The sequence below is a fragment of the Lathamus discolor genome, chromosome 1 (assembly GCF_037157495.1).
Source record: "Lathamus discolor isolate bLatDis1 chromosome 1, bLatDis1.hap1, whole genome shotgun sequence".
Taxonomy (NCBI): Eukaryota; Metazoa; Chordata; class Aves; order Psittaciformes; family Psittacidae; genus Lathamus; species Lathamus discolor.
Window position 1 is genome coordinate 111179274 of NC_088884.1, and position 20646 is coordinate 111199919.

A 20646-nucleotide genomic window follows, 5' to 3' on the forward strand; every position below is an offset into this window, starting at 1 on the left:
CTCAGAGAGGCCAGCCTTCAGAGAGGGCTTTATGGGAGGGCTCACAGCAGCAGCTTCCCACAGGCCCTTGCAGGCATTGAGAGTGGAGGGAGTCATTCCTCCTTCGTTTAGCCTTTTCATCCACACTGGGCAGGTGGGCACCTGTAAAGCAGGCTGCAGAGAAGCTGACAGCTTCTGTCCCACTGACACCAGGGAAAAGGATTAGGAATGAAAATGGCATTTCAGTATTTTCAGAGAGGAGCATTTTTATTCATATTTGTCTGGACAGGGTTCAAAATGCAAAGTTGTAGCAGCAGAGAACTACAGAGGTCTTGTACTCTCTCCTCCCTTCTTTTCTTACGTGTGCAGGAAGGCCAGCAAGAGATTGGTTTAGGAAATTATGGCAAACCCTGATGTTTCATCCCTCTGGTGACCATTTTGCATGACTCCCAGGAAGCTAAATTCCTGAATTAATGAGGCAGCAAGTAGCTGCGGGGGTGCGTCCCAGTGCCTCAATTTTGAGGCATCCTCTTCTTAGGCAAAGTACCAGTCCCATATGATCCTTTGAATGGGTTTCGCAGAAAATGCACTCAAACATTTTATCAGTGATACTTTGTTATTTTATGGACCGATTTTCATACTTGAGAGAAACTTCTGAAGCCAATGGGAATTGTGCCTATTTTGGAACTGAGTGGTCTGTGGGAAAGGGTGCATTTCCCACTTTTTTTCCATGTGTTTTCACAGAATATGCAAACACTCAGGTGAATTTAGACACTTGGATACGCAAAGAGCTGCCTAGTGGATTTTGCAGCACTTTCAGCAGAGTAGGTGTGTAACTACCACTAATGCAACTGATGGTTCAGTGCAGGTGGAGAGAAATCCTTGAGCTTGAGTGCTCATCAGACCACAGTGCTAAAAACAGTGCAAAGGGCACCTTGCTGTGGAAATGTATTGCCTTGGTTATTTTAAGTGCAAAAGTATTCTGTACACTCCTGCCTCCTGGAGAACCAGAAGAGCAGCTGAATTAAACAGAGTTGGTTGACTTGGGAAATACAATACCCTTCTCATGACTTAGGAAAGCCGCCTAATCTTACTTCATTGCTTTTCTGTGACGAAGTACTTTCACATCAGTCTAGTCTGCTTTTCTGCCTCCTTGTGATGTAACTAGGAAAATAATCTGAGAGGTGAATCATGCTTTGTGTACAGTAAACTGTTACAAATGACAAGCATAAACATACAATTAACATCAGGCATTTGATTAATTCCACTGCTGCAAGTTGAACTACCCAAGACTTTGTTATAAATATTTCCATTTGCCTAATTAAATTTTTTAATTTTTTTTGGAGTGGCATGTAAAGTACAGGGAAAACACTAAATTACATCTGCTCCTTTATATATTCCAGCAAACACTCTAGCAAAGACATAAGGAAGGAAATCTTCACATAGCCATGATCAGTTTCAACATGGAGTTTAGGGAGAGCTCTGCATATATCCACGTTCTAAGAAATGTTTGGCAGTTATTAAATAAGCTGAGTAAATTCATAATGCTTTAGGCAATCAAGTTATTTATGTAATATATGCTTCCATGGGTATCACTGGAAAGTAGAACTATGGCCTTTCATACTTGGCTGGTAAATGTGGCCATCTTGATTTATGTCTGTATCCTTGATAAAGAAGATAGCTGTTAAAGACTCTAGCATACCTGACCAAAATGGTACAAGTTGAGAAAAAGAAAAGAATCATACAGTTAAATGGATGAGGGTTGATGAAAATCACTTGCGTACTGTGGACTTCTTAAGTGGCCCTGGCATAGTCAAGCCATTTAATCTCAACTATCTCGGGTCCATCTGTTTAAAAGAAAAAAACCCCACCCAACCAAAACCCTTAGAAAATCTTTTCTGCCCTTGTTTGGTTTTGCTTATGTAGACTGTCTAGCAGTTAAAGGACTGATCATGTAGAACTATAAGAAAGCATAGCACTTAGACACTGCTTCTGGGCATGGTTATAATGCAAATAACGCTAATAAGAGAAGTTCAGACATGGGTTGACTCTGTTTGCACTCTGGGGCATCTAAATGTGAAAAATGCTTGCTAACGAAGCATGCAGTACCCTGGAGAATCCAACTCATGCAGAATAAAAGTTGTCAAGAAGGTGGTGCAATATTACCATGGTTCCTGTTTCTTTGGCTTTCCTAACAAGTATCAGATATACACGGAAGTTTTCATTACAATAAAGTTGCGTGAACTAAAAAGTAGTATCAGGTTGCTGCATCTGGCTTAGCTTTAGAAGTGGAAATATAGTAACGGTATAAATGAAAGGGCCACCCACTATATAGTGTGGGTGACCAGTATAAGGAAAAAAAAAATCCTTAATAGATATTTATTCCAAAGGCTGTTACAAAGAAACTGCTCTCAGTCTGATGTAGTGCCAAGCATAGAGGATTAAACTTTTTAATGACTTTTTGTTGATCAACATCCAAGACATCGAGGAACAAAGAAGAGATTCCTAACTCCACATAAAGAATATTATTTTCAGACAAGAAGAGAGTGCTTGAAAACATAAGTTCAGTAGATGCAGTAAAACGTAGCCGGGAAGAGGATAAATACTAGTCTCAGCTGCAGAACAGCTTATTTTGAGGGTGGAGAACAGATTTATAGTTTATTCAGTGTTAAATGCCAGAATCTTAGGTAATTGCATGCTGCTAACAACTAGAATAAGAGAATGTCCATTTTGGCTTGATTCAGAAATTGCATAGGTTTATTCCTGTTTCTTTGGACTCTTTTATTTGTATTTTTTTTCCAGGGGGTACCTTTATTGGGAATGGACTGTTCCCTGTAGGCAGTAGACCTGAGTCTGGGTTTTTCTTCCTCTTTTCTTCTCTCATTTCTATTACATTAGATTTTTTTTCTATGAATTAGATATTCTTTGAAATCCTGTTGTCCTGTCTCATCTGTGTTATGGTCCCTAGTGCTGAAGGAAGCCTTGCTTGAAAATGGAAAGGGCCCCATAAGATACAGAAGAGGGTGTAGTCAGAGTACAGCGTCTGGAATGAAACACGGTCCCTCAGTGACTGTTGCAGACTGAAACTAAGAGCAGTCACTACTAACTCAGGGGCTGCAGATACAAACGCATTCTGAAGCCACCCTGCTCTTGCCTCCTGGACTGCATGTGCTGAGCTCTCTCTTCTGAGAATTGGGGCCTGGGTTTGTTTGAATTAATAGTGAAGTCATTACACTATGTAAATATGTTAGTGTTCATCTGGTTTTACTCATAAGTTATTCTTGCCTTGCTGTGTTGTTCCTGTTTTCTTGTTTGTGCAAAATTAACCAGGAGCATTTTAAAAGGAAAGTGAAAAAAGGATAACCAGTGTTGAAACCTTGATTGCTACGTTATTTACCACAGGCTGAAAGGCTGAAGTTGGTAGATTTCCCCACAAATCTAACTTAATTGTATAATAAGAGTACAATTTATTTTTTTTAATGATGCTGTTAGGAGTCCTTTCCTTTTCTGCCATCTTTGGCCTCCTCTGTGTAAAGTGTGATAATTTGCCTCAGTAGCCTAGTATTATAAGTTTTCCTTATACTCTTACCAAGGAGTCTGCTGAACAGCAGTATGAGTCTAATCACTCACAGAGACTGCCTGTGCCCTCAGGGGCCTGTGACCAAGCACCTTCCCAGGACAGCTGCTCATTTGCAGGTAGTCCCACTGCCTGAGCACTGCTGGCTCCTCATACAAGCATAACTGTCTGTAGAATGAGCAAGGAAGAGGAGCCACACTCTTGTATTGTAATTCTTCCTGTTATGAAGGGGAAAGCCCCTGGCTGCATTGTTGACTCGTCCTGTTTCTCAGTCTCACTCACGCAGACCAGCGAGCTGAAGAAATATCACGCATACACCCTTTTTTTTTTTTTGTTTGCTCTGATATTAAAGCTGGGCTGGCTGATTTTTGATGTCCGATTTCAATTCTCTGTAGGTGCTTCAGCGTTTAAAAGACTTGGTCCCTCACTTCCCCTTGCAATGGAGCAGTCACAGCCATCATGTTGTAGAGGCAGAGCAGGAAAACAGGGAAGGAGTTTTGAATATCAGATGACAGTGGTGGTTTCTGATGCATAAAGAACTGGGGATTGAAAGAGGTGTATGAGCCAGGTGTTCTCACATAAATGACCACCAGGGAGACAAACAATAATGCTGACATTCAGTAACAATGTTAGATTGCAGTCGGCAGTCTGCTGAGGTGGAGACTGCGGTTCATCCTTCTCAGACATACGGCATCTGGCTGTCTCTCCAGCTGACATGAATTCGTGTTTACAGGACTGTCCTTTTAAATAGGAGGGCCAGAGAAACTGTGCTTTGAAAACTGGTGTCTTAAATACTTTGTATTCTGCAATGCAAAGTGTATTCTGCAAGAAATACCTAAGAATCATTTCCAAGATAGGGACTGCAGATGCTGCACAAATGTTTATAACCTCTCTCCAGGCACTGTAGCAGACAAAGGGAGTTTTTGCACTGACTTCAATAAGACAAGGTTTTCCCTCTTGTTTTTTTCTAGATTTTGTGAACGTTTAAAAGCAAAGGAAGTTTACTTCCTTAGTAGCTATACTACAGAAGGTAAAGCTGTCATCTCATTTTCTTTTTGCTGTGAATACACGCCTCCAGAGATGGTTCCCAATAAAAACTCCACCTTGAAAGTGCGTCATGATATGGGGATGTTCAGACCCAGGTGTTAAACAGTAACATACTGCCAGTTCCCAGCAGTGTTATTCTACTCCCAACCACAATATCTGAATATCTACTGATGGTTTAATGCTTGGCGTTTTGTGAGCCATAGGATCTGCTAGCTCTTTCCATCTGGGTAGTATTCTTAGATTAATAAAACCACCATACTTCTAGAGTTAATAGATCCAGAGGGAGAACCGGTTTTGGCAACCCACTGTTCATCCATCGCAGTAAACATGCTGATCAAAAAGCCAGAAGAACCTCACTCTGGAACAGATGATAAATAGCTAATTAGAGACAAAACTAAAAAGCAAAACCATCAGAAAAGGGGTGGGGAAAAGGCAGAGATAAAAGTCTGCTGAAAAGGCTGGACACAGAACAAAGTGCATGTAAACAAACCTTTATTCTTTGAGCAGTCATTGGTAATGCATTCAAAAATGATGTAAAATGAAGACCTAGAGACTTCCTGTCATATTGATTTAGTTGTTGACTTTGAAGATTACCTAACATTGTTTTGATAATCTCTGCTTTAATGCTGCTGCTAGTAGCTCACTAGACAATATGAATCATACACATTGAGACAAACTCCAGAAAGTCTGGGGAAAAGTTTGGGGTCAAACTGATTGTTCCCCAAACTTTTGAACCTTCTTTAATCATATCTTCTGTAAGGTACCATTTCTATGGAGCAGGAAGTCTTCTTCATAATCAGGCAGCATAGGAGGCTCATGGTCTCTCCAAACGTTGAGAAGGAAGCGCTGCTATGTAATCCTGTGGTTGTGATAAAGGCAGGCAGGAAAACTTCAGCACCTATGTATGCACACTGTGTGTGGGGTAGGAAACGTAGTATGCTTCTTTTGAAATGTCAGGATTCAGCAGAGTGACACCAAGGTGGACCTAAGTTTAATAATTTGCCTTACAGGTGTGATAGAACAGGAAGACCGATAGATATGCTGTCTTGGAGACTACAGTGTATATGCTGTGTCCTGGTGTTAGTTTTATGTTATTCTCTGGTATAAATAACATATATCTATGCATGTTTTGGGCATGGTATGCTGTCCTTGAAGTCATTTGGAAATATAACTCATTTCAGGTTTTTATCTAGATGAAGAATTGATGGTGAATCAAGTTGAATTAACTCATAAAGTGGATTTCTTTAAGTGCCTTTAACCTTTGAATTTATGCTCCCAAAATGCATGTAAAATGCACTAAATTAAGGCAAATTAAGTTCAGATAATAGTGTCTATCCAAGAACTTAACTGATCATTTGCAGTCTTTCAGATTTTCTTCTCTATGCCTTCCTGAAGGCCAAGGTCAGCTTTAAACAGACACTACCACGCCCAGTAGGATACAAAATATAGATAGCTTTGTAAGAAAAGGGATTGAATTCTAAGTTGTTGAATAAGAGGTTCTGCTCCAGACCTAAAATGCTCCTTGAAATCTACCATGTGTCAGGAGATCATACGGGGTCACAGTGTGGGTGAGATTTCATATGGGAAAAGCCTTTGGAATTTTTCCGTCTGCTCTGAAGAGGCGCCATGCTGGCTGGCACAACAGGGCAACCCAGCTCCTGTGTTTAAGGTGTCTCTGTCAGGTGCAGTTACTTGCTCCTGATAAGCGCAGCTCCCTACTCAACTGCCTACCACTTGCACGACAGGAAGCTCTCCATGGCACTTTTTCTAGGACAAGGAAAGGCAGAGTCAGGACCCACATGAGTTGTGTCACCTTGTTGGTTCAGAGGGACCTCAATGAAGCTTGTTTTTTGGTTGTTAAGATCTGGGATTTCTTTGGCTGTAGCAAATCAAGAGAGCTGAACTACTGCATGTGTTAGAAATGCTCTTCCCCTGGTGGTCTAGCAGTGGATTGAGTATTACTTTGAAATACAGATATTTATTGACTTAATAATGCAGGCTTCTGGGGCTATTAGCCACACAGTTTGAAAGAATGATCTTTGGAGGCTGTAGTATTTGTATCTGTGATGTAGCACTCTGTGAATCAGACCTCATGAACAGAACTGTTTGAAGTTGAATAGTTAAAGAAAGCTATTGCTAGAAGAAAGTAAATGTGCTTAATCTAGAGGCAGAAGATGGTGTTTTTCTCTCTGGGTCTGGTAGAGAAGTGGGTCAGAGATGTATTATTTTTAGAAGGAGGAGGTTCAGTGAGAAAAATTGAATCGTTAAACTTGTTATGGCAGCTGAAGGGAGTAAATCTGTTTCATTGCAACTACTGTGAGTTTTGCTTTCAGGAATGGTCTGTGCCACAGCAGTCACTGAGAGTTGAGAGTTTCTGGTGAGATCAGTCTGAGACAGGATCCATGTCTGGAGCTGTCTGAGGGCACAGCATGATTTCCTCCCTGGGATAAATTAACCATGGCTTTCTGCTTGTGCACAGTGAGATCCCTTGCTATCATCTATGCTTGTGTTGAGCTAAGAATAGAAAAAAGCAACATCAGCAGTGCTGTGGGAAAACTGCATTGTTCCAGATGGCTGCTGATAAGCTCTTTTCTCATTTGGGATTAAAAACAAAATAGTAGTAAAGGACAGTCATTTCCCATCCACAACTGAGTGTACATGCAGAAAGCTAGGCTGAAGTTTGTCAGTTGGATATGGATTTGTCTGAACACACTTTAGAAGCTACTAGAAAGTAGTTTGATTGCCTCACAGAATGAAAAACAACCACAAATTGTTGAGAGTTTGGTTTGCTTGTTCATTTGTTAAAAACCTTTTATTTCCCCTCTGGGTTTTGCTTTATCGCATTTATTGTGATTCTGAATGAAGAGCTCTTATTTCCATTGTTACAAAGATTTGTATCCTGTGAGACGGTGTTAGGTCTTCTCCTTGACTTCCATAGAGAGGATTTTCATTTTATCTCCAAAGAGGCAAGTGGGACAAATCCCACATGCGATATATTCATCTAGCTCTACAGGCCACATGTTGCATGCAATTGTCCCACCAATGTTGATCTGATAAAAGCCAAAACAGATTTGAGATCCCAGCACAGAATCAGGCCCAACTGAGGAGCCAAACAATGACTTGCATTTGTTGTAATTAGTCTCGACAGCAGGCTATTTGGTTAAAGCATATGTTTCATTTCCTATTTTATTGGCATGCTTTTACTTTGGATTAACTAATTCTTCAGAGAGAGAGAAAAACAAGAGCGGACCTGGCACCCCTGTGGCTATTTCGTATGTTTGCTCTATGGGGACCGAGTCCTTGCTCAGAAAGACAGTTCTGTCCTGTCCAAAGCAGGACAGGAAGGAGAAGTTCTCACCATGAGTGAGCCAGTTGGTTGCTTCATCATGCCTGATGGCTGTGGAATATTAAGCAACATGCAAAGTCCCTAGACTAAAGGGCAAACAAGCTCTATTGTTCATCTCTTTTATGTGGACAGTGGAAACTCTGTCCTCTTGCCTGTAGTTCAGGCCAGCTTTGATCATCTAGTTAGCACCTGCCTATGGAGAGGTAAGCTTCCATCTCCTTTACAGTCATTACGTTAAAATTTATAAAAGAATAATGAAACATTTTCCTTAAGTAACAAGTGAGTAATAAATGCAGTTGCAGCACCAATTCATTTGTGGTAAGGTGTCTCACAGGTGTGGTGTGAATATAAAAGATCATGTAGGTGTGATACAAAAGAGAAGTCTTTTGAAGGTAGGAAAAGACATATTTTTCTGGATGTGATAGCATAACCTAGTGGCACAGGTATTTGTATGAGTTATTAATAACTAGGGATTCTGTATGTACAAGACTGTGAGCAGTAATTTGAATTCTATTTCTAACACACTGGTAGCTAGGAAGCAAGACCATTCCTGGGTTAATGTATGTGTTTTGAGCCACTTGTTTCACCCTTGCAATAGCTACTGCCTCTTTGCCAGGTGAGAGACAGTGATAAAGGATTGCTTTGTGGCTGTACAATTGGCTGTGACTTTTCTCCTGTTCTTCAGCTCAGCCCCCAGTACCATCAAGGGATGATTGTATGAGACAGAAGCTAGCTGGGTGTACAGTACAGTAACTGCAGTAATATTGTCATTTATGTGGTACATACAACCTTAGTTCTCTTTTGGAGTACAGCTCACAAAACACAGTGAAAGGGTAATGAATAACCTCCATGCTGTTCTTCTGTGAGCAGCCATGATCTCCTGCCAGAGCCAGCTCCACACTTGGACTTTATGATGTGTTTAAAAAAACCCCACTAAACTTCTGGGGGCTCACTACCGGTATCTGGCCACCAAATCACTTGTTTAGGCACAGCTCTTCTCAGCATTGAAGGTGGGTCTGAAGCCGGCAGTGTCTAGGACTGCTTGTGCTGGATAAGTGATGACAGCCTAGGTAAAAATGCCAGTGACTCTTCTTGCCTTTCTCTGGCATAGTTAGCTAGTACAGTGTGGAGTATCTTCAGCATAAAGACAAATGATGCATCATAACATGAGCAAATGAGAGCCTGGTGACTGAGACACTAGCCGGGAATATTGTCTTCAAATATTTGCTGGAGGCCATGCTTGAAATTCAAGCCATTATCTCCCAAAGCTCAATAAAGTGTGTCTGCCATCAGTCTACTCACTCACGCTTCAGCACATTATAGCGTCTGTCTTACTGTCCCCCCACAGTGCTTCTCCGTTATGTTTTATAGCACCAGACAGAAAGACTCAGACTGACTGACTCCATAGCTCAACGGTCCCACCACTTAGAATTGCTTCAGCTTGCAGTGAAACTCTGTGGTTCAGGATGGGCATACAAAATATGCAGAGTAGCAAATGACTTGAGAAAAATTATAAAGAAAACCTCATTGAACTGAGAAAAGGTGCTAAATTAGATTTCCTGTGCCAAAAGGGGAAGGCAAAGGTAGAATAAACCTCACTCCTGCACACTCCTGAAATCAAGGGAACGATGCTAGCCACTTAGTCACAAAAATTAGATAGTCCCTTCCTTAGCCTCACTGTGAAGTTAATGCTAAAGGAGGAGCCTCAGTAACCTGGACGGACTTCTTTAGCTGTAAAAATCCCTAACTTTTCTCCTCCTTCATACGCATTGTTTTTCTCTAGTTTTTCTGTCAGTCATCCACTTTGGCAGAAAACTCTGAACAGAAATTCTGGAAGGATAAGAATGTAGATGCAATATTCTCTCTCTCTCAAAAAGAAAACTTTAACACTTACGTGTTGCTATGACGTGGCTGCCAAAGGTTGGTGGACTGATGCAGGAGACATCTTGGCACAGAATAAGCAGCACCCATTTAAATATCTAGCCTGAACCCTTCAACTCTGCAGAAAAACCACAGCAGATCTTTGCTGTACATTTTTGGACACATATTCAACAGTATCTTTTATACAAGGATACAGAAATAATTGGAATGACTGAGGAAAGAACATCTCAGCAAACAATGCTCTTAATCAGACAAATCATTCTGAAAATATGACTCATTATCACAGGCGAATCTAATTTATGTCATGCTATGGGTGACTTGATCGCCTGTAATCTGTGCAAAGAAAAATTAAATAAGATTGTTTAAATGCAGCTTCAGGGGGTGCTACATATTTTATCTCAGTTTCATCTGGTTTCCCATGATATCAAAGCTGTGTTTAGTGGATAGAGATTTACAACCAGAAAATGATACGTATAGCTAAAGAATGTGAAGGGATGATGTGTCTTGTAGAATTAGTTATCATTGTTGGGGAAGTGGAGCTGGTTTACAGCTTGCTTTTTCCTGCTCCATCTGGGACTGATCTGTGTCTTTGCATTGTATATAGGAAATGTTCTCTGCAATTCTCTAAACGTAAGACACTGTTTCAGGCATTGGGGTGCAGCAGATTTTGAAAACCTTGACTCACACATAGACAATTGTTTGCATGTATGTTTTTACAAGTAAGTTTTCTTTACCCTGCATTTAAAAAAAAATATACTTATTTATGCCTAGATTGTCTCAGCTACTGCCAACAATGAGATAGTTATGAACGCATTTACCCCCCTGTTATCCAAGGCTAAGTACACACAATATTATTTTTATTTTTGTGTTTTAATACTGAATGCAGTGCAGTGACAGAAATTACTTTGCTGGGAGCAGGAGTTATTCCAATAAATGTGTAGTGACTAGGAGACAAACACAAGGCTATGTAGTCATTTTTGTTTCAAGCTCCCTGTGATTGATAGCTAGGCTATCAAATGGATGGTGGTTTTGGAAGAAAGATCAAGGCAATTGATGGTATCAGGCATTTGCAAGAGGGTTTTTCATGTAGCTGGCTGGCAGCTGGTCTTTTGGGGTTTTGAATAGACTTGCCAGTTGTTATCTGAGCTACATGTAATACAAAATTATTTTTGATGTACTGCTGTGATTCGCCTTAGGTAGGTCAATGTTTTGGCTTTTTAATTTCAAAAGTGTCATCTTTCTTTAGGATGGGACTTTAGAGTGGCACTAAAGGCAGAGTTACAGCATTTTCCTCGGTAATTTTTAGTATCAAAATAGGCTTTTGTTACCTTTACCATTCTGAGACAGAGCTGAGAGTTGGCAATTAGATGCATATTGTAAGTGTCTTTTCCAGGGCACTCAGCCTAATAGCCAAAAGTAAACCAGCCTCTAGATACGGTATGTGAGAGCATTCATTAGCACCATTCAGGATCACGTAACTATTTAGTTTTTATTTTTTTTTAAATCATTTATTTTTTTTAAAGCTATTTGAGGAACCAGAAGAAAACTGCAAGTAGGCTTCTTGCTGACAAGATGCAGGTGTATACCACATGCCCATATTGGAAAAAAGATGCGGTTATGAAGGTCTTGATGACAGACAAGGGTCTAAAATGCCTTCATCTCCAGGTTTTAGCTAGTCCATCTGTTTTTTATTTACATTTCCCTCAGCTAGCAGTGTTAGTATTTTCCAAACCCAGTATAACCATGCACAGGTCTGCATAAAATTGCTTTTCTGCATTGGAAGATCCTTAGTTTAGTAAGTTCTCCTCCGAGATAAGGAAGCCTTACTTTTCAGGTAACTGTATTATAAACTGTAAGTCTGTGTTAATGATTTTTTTTTCTGGAAAAATGAGGTAAAGGCGTGATGAGCCTGAAGGGAGAGCACTTTTGTTCTGCCTTGCTAGAATCGGTAGAGTCCATTTATACCTTAAGAGTACCAAACGGGTGAGTGCTTGCATTTGTCTCTTGTTGCTGCTCCTAGCTAAAAGATCTGACCTTCTTTGATGCTCATCCTCCCAAGGATGAACTCAAGAGGAAATGTTTATTCTTAAAGGGGAAAGACTTATACACACATCAGGTTACTCCAGACATCTGCGCTTTGAACTTATTCTTAGAATCATAGAATAGTTAGGGTTGGAAAGGACCTCAAGATCATCTAGTTCCAACCCCCCTGCCATGGGCAGGGACTCCTCACACTAAACCATCCCACACAAGGCTTCATCCAGCCTGGCCTTGAACACTGCCAGGGATGGAGCACTCACAACCTCCCTGGGCAACTCATTCCAGTGCCTCACCACCCTGACAGGAAAGAATTTCCTCCTTATATCCAATCTAAACTTCCCCTGTTTAAGTTTTAACCCGTTACCCCTTGTCCTGTCACTACAGTCCCTGACGAAGAGTCCTTCCCCAGCATCCCTATAGGCCCCCTTCAGATACTGGAAGGCTGCTATGAGGTCTCCATGCAGCCTTCTCTTCTCCAGGCTGAACAGCCCCAACTTCCTCAGCCTGTCTTCATACGGGAGGTGCTCCAGTCCCCTGATCATCCTCGTGGCCCTCCTCTGGACTTGTTCCAGCAGTTCCATGTCCTTTTTATGTTGAGGACACCAGAACTGCACACAATACTTCAGGTGAGGTCTCACTAGAGCAGAGTAGAGGGGCAGGATCACCTCTTTCGACCTGCTGGTCACGCTCCTTTTGATGCAGCCCAGGATACGGTTGGCTTTCTGGGCTGCGAGCGCACACTGAAGCCGGCTCATGTTCATTTTCTCATCAACCAGCACCCCCAAGTCCTTCTCTGCAGGGCCGCTCTGAATCTCTTCTTTGCCCAACCTGTAGCTGTGCCTGGGATTGCTCCGACCCAGGTGTAGGACCTTGCACTTGTCATGGTTGAACTTCATAAGGTTGGCATCAGCCCACCTCACAAGTGTGTCAAGGTCCCTCTGGATGGCATCCCTTCCCTCCAGCGTATCAACCGAACCTCACAGCTTGGTGTCATCGGCAAACTTGCTGAGGGCGCACTCAATCCCACTGTCCATGTCAGCGATGAAGATGTTAAACAAGACCGGTCCCAACACCAATCCCTGAGGGACACCACTCTTTACTGGTCTCCATCTGGACATTGAGCCATTGACCACAACTCTTTGTGTGCGGCCATCCAGCCAGTTCTTTATCCACTGAGTGGTCCATCCATCAAATTGATGTCTCTCCAATTTAGAGAGAAGGATGTTGTGTGGGACAGTTTCAAACACTTTGCACAAGTCCAGGTAGATGACATCAACTGCTTTACCCTTGTCCATCAGTTCTGTAGCCCCATCATGCTCCAAGATTTTGCCAGGCACAGAGGTGAGACTGACTGGTCTGTAATTCCCCGGGTCTTCCATTTCCCCCTTCTTGAAAATGGGGGTTATATTTCTCTTTTTCCAGTTATCGGGAACTTCACCTGACTGCCATGAGTTTTTCAAATACGATGGCCAGTGGCTTAGCAACTTCATTCGCCAGCTCCTTCAGGACCCGCGGATGGATTTCATCAGGTCTTTCTTCAAAGATGTGTATTCAGAGGGCAGAAGTAGTGGGCAGCAGCACTTCAGAAAAATACCCAGCCAGCAGCTTTGGTACTGTAAAGTAAATTTTGACAAAGAAAACTAATGAAATCACATGGGAAATGGCATGGTTCTGCCTCTCACTAGCGGACTAGAGGAACTTGCTTAGGGTTTTTTTATCAGACCACTTGTTTCTTCTGTGAATCTCTCTCAAAAGAACAGCAGAAAGATAGAGAAACAAGAAGTTCTCTATCTAAAAGAACAATTTTCAGAACAAATTCTCAATGGCCTCCAACTTTGTCTTTTCTGAGAACAATATAATCAAGCCTTGATTTAAAATGTTATTAGAAGCCTAACCAGCCTACATTGAAAATTACTCTATTGAGCATTTTGTTTGCGGTGAATAATTAATTGCAAGAGTCACTTTGAAAACAGTAAAAACAATACTTTATTTAAAATGACAGAGAAAATTAGTTGAGAAAGTGTAAACATGATTTTCCAGAAAGTGCCCAAATTTATTCTCATCTTTTTATCTAAACAAATTCCTCAAGTATAATTTTGAGGAATGAAAAAAATCTATGATTAATTTAATAGGCAGTAAAATTAGATGCAGACAGAGAGCATAGTTATAGCTGTGTGGGAGTCAGTGGAAACTATCCTGGAATGTGGCAGTGTGTTGTTTTGTCTCCATAAAGCATCATGTCTTTTCCTTTTGTAGGAATAAACTTTAATTTTTTTATGGGACAACACAGTGCTTTCACACCCTTTTTTTAAGAGTCGGTTTTCGTGTAAGGTAATGCTGGTTTTGATGAATATAAGAGAATTGTATGTGTGCCTTTGCTTATAGGGAATTATATGTGCAAGACAATAATATATTTCATGCTGCATACCACAGGGTGTTGTTTAGCAGGTGACAACTTTAACAAGTATACTAAACCCGTAAATGAGGTAAAGATAGATATATCTAAGTAAGTGAAATGGTGACCAGTGATGTTTGTTCACTTCCAAGGAGTCCAACTGGTGTAGGTCAGTGGAGACTGGTGTAATTACAAAGGACCTTGTACCAATGTGTAGATGCTCACAATGAGAACAGAGAACCTATTATCCATCAGTGTGCTTGACAACTATCAGAGGAAAATACCTTCTCAGAGTTTAAATTGTTACATACTGGAGGGTTGTTTCAGGGTTTTTACTCACAGAGAGGAGTTTTCTGACTCTGCTTATACTTCACTTTGGAGTTCTAAGCTCTTGTCTATGAATCAGAGGCCTGAACCCACAAAAATGTGGTGCTAACATATATTTGAAGGAAGAAAAGATGAAACCATAAGGGAACTGGTTCTTTCTCCCTGATTCTTTAACCAGATACATCTTCATTAGCAGCATGAGCTTAAAGATTGTTATATGGCTGCAGTGAAGCATTGCTACCTGCATCTCCTGGCCCCAGTGAATGGTATCCCAGCTGTTGGTTTCTTTGGGATTTTGGTGGGGTTTTTTGGTTGTTTTGTTTTTAAATAGGCTGCATACATGCCTTGTACAAAGGAGTGCTTCATTGTAAACCTTTATTTTACCCACCAGGCTTATCCTTGTACCAATGATAAAGAATGCGAAGTTGGGCGATACTGTCACAGTCCTCATCAAGCAACTTCTGCATGCATGATGTGCCGGAGGAAGAAGAAGCGTTGCCACAGAGATGGCATGTGCTGCCCTGGGAACCGCTGCAACAATGGTACAACAGGCATTTCTTTGTTTTCCTCCATAAAATCAGCATTTTGATAGCATCTATTTCTCTGAGTGTTCCCAGCAAAAGTACTTTTTCCTGGGTGACTAAGCTTCTGTTTTCTAAACCTAGAAAACTTCATTTTATATTTCATTCTATTCTATTTAGTTTACTAATATTTATATATTTAAGGCTTGTGTACTACCAGGCCTCTTCCTATTCTGGGATGGGGAAACTCAAAAGTATTGCTGCTGACTGAAATCACAGCACTGCATTCAATATGGTTTGATTCACTAGAAGACTGTGCAGAACCCATATTTTTAAGGAAGCAAAAGAGACTTAATCAACCATCAATCTATTCTCCCTGGGAGTGGTTACAACCATACTGTTTACATTCCCATCCTTTCTCTGGAGACTGGAGAGAGAATAATTCTCTCGGTGTTCAGACCATAAAGCCAGAGTGACAGCAAGACTGTCTGACAGTGAGTGAAGCAGAGCTGTGGTGAAGTTAGGTTCTACAGGTCAGCGACAGAGGTATCATTATACCCGGGTTGTAACTAAGGCCAAGCCCCAGCCCCAGCATTTTCATGGTCCTGGTCCTGATCATGGTCTATGTATGTGTGTCTGTTGCTTTTCCTCTTGTTCAAATCCTTGACTGACTGTTTTCATTGCAGGTATTTGCATACCAGTAACTGAAAGCATCCTTACACCTCACATCCCTGCTCTAGAAGGGCCACGTAATAAGAAGAATGGTCATTATGCTAGCAAGGATTTGGGATGGCAAAACCTAGGAAGGCCACGCTCCAAGCTGTCACACATAAAAGGTAAGATCACATTTGCTCTAAAGTGTGTTTAGTTTGTTCCTTTGTGTTATGAGCCATGTTGCTGTTAAGATACAGGAATGCAAACCAGAAATAGGCCATAATTTCACAGGGAGAGGATGTCTAGTATGAGAATTCACAGTCTGACTCAAAAAGTGATGTAAGATCAACCAACAGTTCCTGTGTTTGAAATAGCATCTGCTTTCTTTTTCGTTGACACAAAGTCAGAGGTGGCCAAAACATGATTTTTTCAGTTGTGCAAAACTGCACACATCCTCCTTTTTTAGCACTCATGTAATAATACAGTTGTAAGTCTGCTTACAATCCTGTAGATGGATTTCTCCTTATTAAGCCTGATGGCATGTCCCATTAATTACCCAATTGAATCTTCCTAATTTATATCTTCTCTTCATATCATCCTTCAAATAGCCACAGATGGAAATACAGTCTGCCCTATTTCTGAGCTTTGTTTGCATCAGTCTGCACTGAATTTATGCTTTCATGTTTTCCCATGAGGTAAAATAGTTTGGTTTTTCTTTGTAGGACATGAAGGTGATCCCTGTCTACGGTCATCAGACTGTATTGAGGGACACTGCTGTGCTCGACATTTCTGGACCAAAATTTGCAAGCCTGTGTTGCATCAGGGGGAGGTGTGCACCAAACAGCGCAAGAAAGGGGCCCATGGGCTGGAGATTTTCCAACGATGTGACTGTGCCAAGGGGCTGTCTTGCAAAGTATGGAAAGATGCGACCTCCTCTTCTAAATCAAGACTTCATGTGTGCCAGAAAATCTGAATGAGGGTTGTGAGGGTAGTATGAAGTGACTGTGGCTTTAGGTATTTAATGCATTATGGCATGGTGGAAAATACAGACTGCAAATGAAAGCAGAATGGCTAAAGTAACAGGATAGGAGCAGAAGTCACACCAAATGCATTTCTATTTGAGCTGCTGGTAAACACAGGTGCAGCTGGAGTTCTCCTACTGTGCGGCTTTTCTGTAAATAACTTCTACAGTTTGTGGGAAAGGCTAGTATGCAAATAAGTACAGTGGAAATTAAGTCACTTAACTTGCCATGTTGTCCTGTGATGTTTCAGGGGGTTAGTGTTAGGGCTACAACAGTGGGTTTCCAGTGTGGTAATAACTGCTAAATCAAATGTATACATTGTACTCCTATAGGAAGCAGTGCATGCCAGGAAGACTTATCTGTCAACAAACTATTGGCCACATCACAAGTGTGAGGAATGGAAATAAAGTTACTGTGAATGTCTGCATGCCCTTGTCATTCAGGGCTGATACTTCAGCAAAGAAAGCACTCCTGCAGGACAAGAGTGCTCTGTGTTTTGCAGACCCTTGTGAAAGAGGTGAAAACTTGCCATCTCACAATTTCAAGAGAGTAGTAGTTTCTAAGAGGAGGCATTTAAACAGGGTTTTGTTTCCTATACATAGATAAATTAAAATGCTTTATGTAGATCCATATCATAGTATGGCACTTAATCGCTTGTATTTGCCTCAGTTTACTGCTAGTATACATTGGGTCGAACAGATGAAGCAAATATGTGCATGCTGAATCCAGAATTATATAAAGGCAGTTGCTCATTAGTCCTAAATATACTTTCCTTGCCTAAGCCTGACTTGCATTATAGATTTTTCCAAAAGAAATAGCAGTGTTGAGGTGCCTAAAATGAAGAGCTATGAAGTTGTTTCGCTGTTGCTGTTAGATGATGTAGACAGTTGTTGAGGTGTTTAGAGCATACTGCTACGAACTCAAATTTTTACATTTTATTAGCAGCAAGAGGCTACTGATGGCACTCTGCAGAAGTATAGCTGATTTGTTTCTTAGCTGCAGAAAAGAAAAAGGACTTGGCTCTTGTAAGCACCTCATCTTCTGCAGAAAAGGTTGTAAGAAGATGGTACAACCTCAAATGACTTATTAAACATCATACGATGTCACAGCATACCAGCCTCCAGCATGTATTCAGCCTGAACTTGATGTCCTCTATCTGGACTGTTCTGCCAGGAATGATGGAAGTACATGGACTGTGGAAACAGCTGATAACTCTACATTGTTTCTGTACTGTTTGAAAAATCTATCCCTTGACCTGTCTCCCAGGTCTTTGCAAACTTCTTTCATTTTACTTATTTGCAAGTATTCCTTTGTATAGACATTGGTAAAGAGACTGGTATTTCTTTAAAGAAGTCTGCTTCTATAATTGACCTACTGCTAAATTGTAATTACCCATTTATAATTACCCATTTTCATGTTTTGTAATACAAGGGAATTTTTTGGTTTAATCAATCAGCTCTGAACAATGAGAGTAGACCAGTATGTAGTTTAACTTTGAAGACCGTGTTACCTGTACCTGACACCTTTTTCCACCAGTGGTTGTTTTAAAGCTGTAGCTTAGCTATACCACCTGACTCTGACTTCTCATCTACATTGCCTTTCTCTTTCGTTGGAGTCTAAGCAAGAAGAGATTTTCACACCCCTCTTTCCCTACTAGAGTTAGTTTTTATTGACCTAGAGTGATTGCTCTAGGTCAAAAAACCTGTACTTTTTTAATAGGCTTAGTCAGAGTTTTGTCTTGAAATCCTACCACTGGAACTCTGCTTATTTCAGAGTTCAGTGTAGCTGAAATGGGAAAAAAGCTCAGAAATAGCATAATTTCAAGATATTTTAAAAGTACAGGAACCAATTTTGCAAGTGTTTGTTGTTTACAGTGACACAGCACATAGCAGAGGAGCTCTACTTCTCTCATAGTGACTACATATACAAGAAAATGATACCTAGTGTGTGAACAGGGAGGGTTGTGGAAATGGGCTATCAATCAGCAGGTTTTAGTTCTTATCATTGGTCTACCCCCTTTCTCCTCTTGCAAAACATGGATAATTTATTTACAGCAAATGTTTTATGAGATGTATTTTCTTATAGAGATATTTCTTACACAAAGCTTTGTAGCAGAATATATTTGCAGCCTGATGACTTTAATGTAGAAAAATGTATAATAAGATATAAGATTAAATATATTAAATGTCCTCTCCCATTACTCTCCAAATATTTTACCCATATTCTTTTCCTTACCTGCTGCTCCTGAAGAGTAGTTCTTTCTGTAAAGATATGCAAATCTATTGGAATATTGGATCACACGCACTCCCCGCACACCTCCTCCGCTCCCCGTATTTTAGTTGTACAAGAAAAAGCACCTGATTGTACTTGTGCCTCGAAGCGCTATGTAGGCTGAGTTTTGCTAAAACACATGAAGGCCATCTTAAAATCCCCATGTGTCATTTCTACAAAACTGGTTTAAGTAAGTGGCAACTATCTGTATGTTTCTCTTGGAATAGTTTACTCCTAAACATTCAGGAATAATTTCTGAAAATAATGTTCCTAATGTTCAATCAGCCAGGTTAAACAGGAAAGATGCCCAGACACATTCACTGAATATTAATATGTACCAGAGGCCCATCATGGGTGAAGCTGGTATTTAAATTACACAGTATTTTGCTATAGGTTACATCAGACAAATGCACTGCTGCTAACAATTCTGCAATGATAACAGCATTCAGCTCTAATAGTATGAAATGATCCATAAGACAAAACTTAAAATATTGTTACTAAAACCATCGAAGTTCTTCTCCCAGGAAACCCCCTGCAGAGCTCAATAAACATTGCAAAACATTGGCTGTGGTTATTGAGCAATGGCCTCAATAGCCTTTTTACTTGTTTATGGTAACCCTTTGCTCGCTTGAGCAGATAGATATACATCTGGAGGATGGAATGGTCTTCATGTCACACTAGCGCTTGTACAAATTAAAAAGGTTTTCCTACTGTTATTTGCAGTATATGGTGAGTAGGTCATTGAAAATTCTAACACTCTTAACAACATAATCAAGTTGTGGGCATCTTCAGAGACCAATGACTTCAACAGAGCTTGTGACTGCCAAAGCCTTCAGAGATTTAATCTGAGAACAAAAACAATAGGCACAGGCCGTTTGCTGCACACCACAAGTAAATACTGAGCAACATAGTTGAACTGAATAGCATGCAAGCAGTTTCGCAAGACTGAAGTCTGATTGTTTAGAGGCCATTCAGCTAATATTTGGGGGGAATAATATACATCAGTGTGAGAGTAAAAGAACAGCTAAATTCGGGGATAATTGTTCTCATTCTCTGCGCCACTCATCAAGGGAATTAAGAGTGGCTCAGTAACATTTCAGAAATCTGCTGTCATAACACAAGTACTGAAAATATTATTGCTGAACAATTCAAATACTCTTCCTATTAGCCTAGAATAGCCACAGCAATGCAACATATCTTTGGTAATCGTTATTAACTTTCCTAAAAATAATGGATTTCTACACTATAACAACATAGATTTGCTATACAGTCTAAATGTAGGAGTGTATCAATTACTGTACTATTTGCTTTGTCTTATGTTGTTTGTGACCTATAGTATTTATGATTTTAAACATTTTTTAATGAAAGCAGTTTCAACAGATTTATGCACTTACCTGTATAACAACACTTTCAACAGCATGCCTTCAGCACCTGACACCTAAAACACCATTGAACAGAATTCAAGCCATCTTCTGCGTATTCTGACTTTTCTGTTCATCGTCTCAATGTTGCCTCAGCAAAAAAACCAACCCTCTCTAAACACCGTAAACTGTCTTGGGCTTTCACTTCAGAACCCTGCATCATCA

The 20646-nt window shown here is 40.6% G+C and overlaps 1 protein-coding gene across 2 annotated transcripts in view; it reads left to right on the forward strand.

Annotated features, from left to right (window-relative positions):
* Nucleotides 1-20427, forward strand: part of DKK2 (dickkopf WNT signaling pathway inhibitor 2) — a 46118-nt gene extending 25691 nt beyond the window's left edge. For both annotated transcript variants that reach the window (XM_065690589.1, XM_065690586.1), the window contains 3 exons: nucleotides 14984-15134; nucleotides 15800-15949; nucleotides 16490-20427. In XM_065690589.1, coding sequence (XP_065546661.1) covers nucleotides 14984-15134; nucleotides 15800-15949; nucleotides 16490-16740 — 552 coding nt within the window. In that variant the 3' untranslated portion in view covers nucleotides 16741-20427. The remainder of the gene's footprint in view (nucleotides 1-14983; nucleotides 15135-15799; nucleotides 15950-16489) is intronic.
* The last annotated feature ends 219 nt before the right edge of the window (nucleotides 20428-20646 follow it).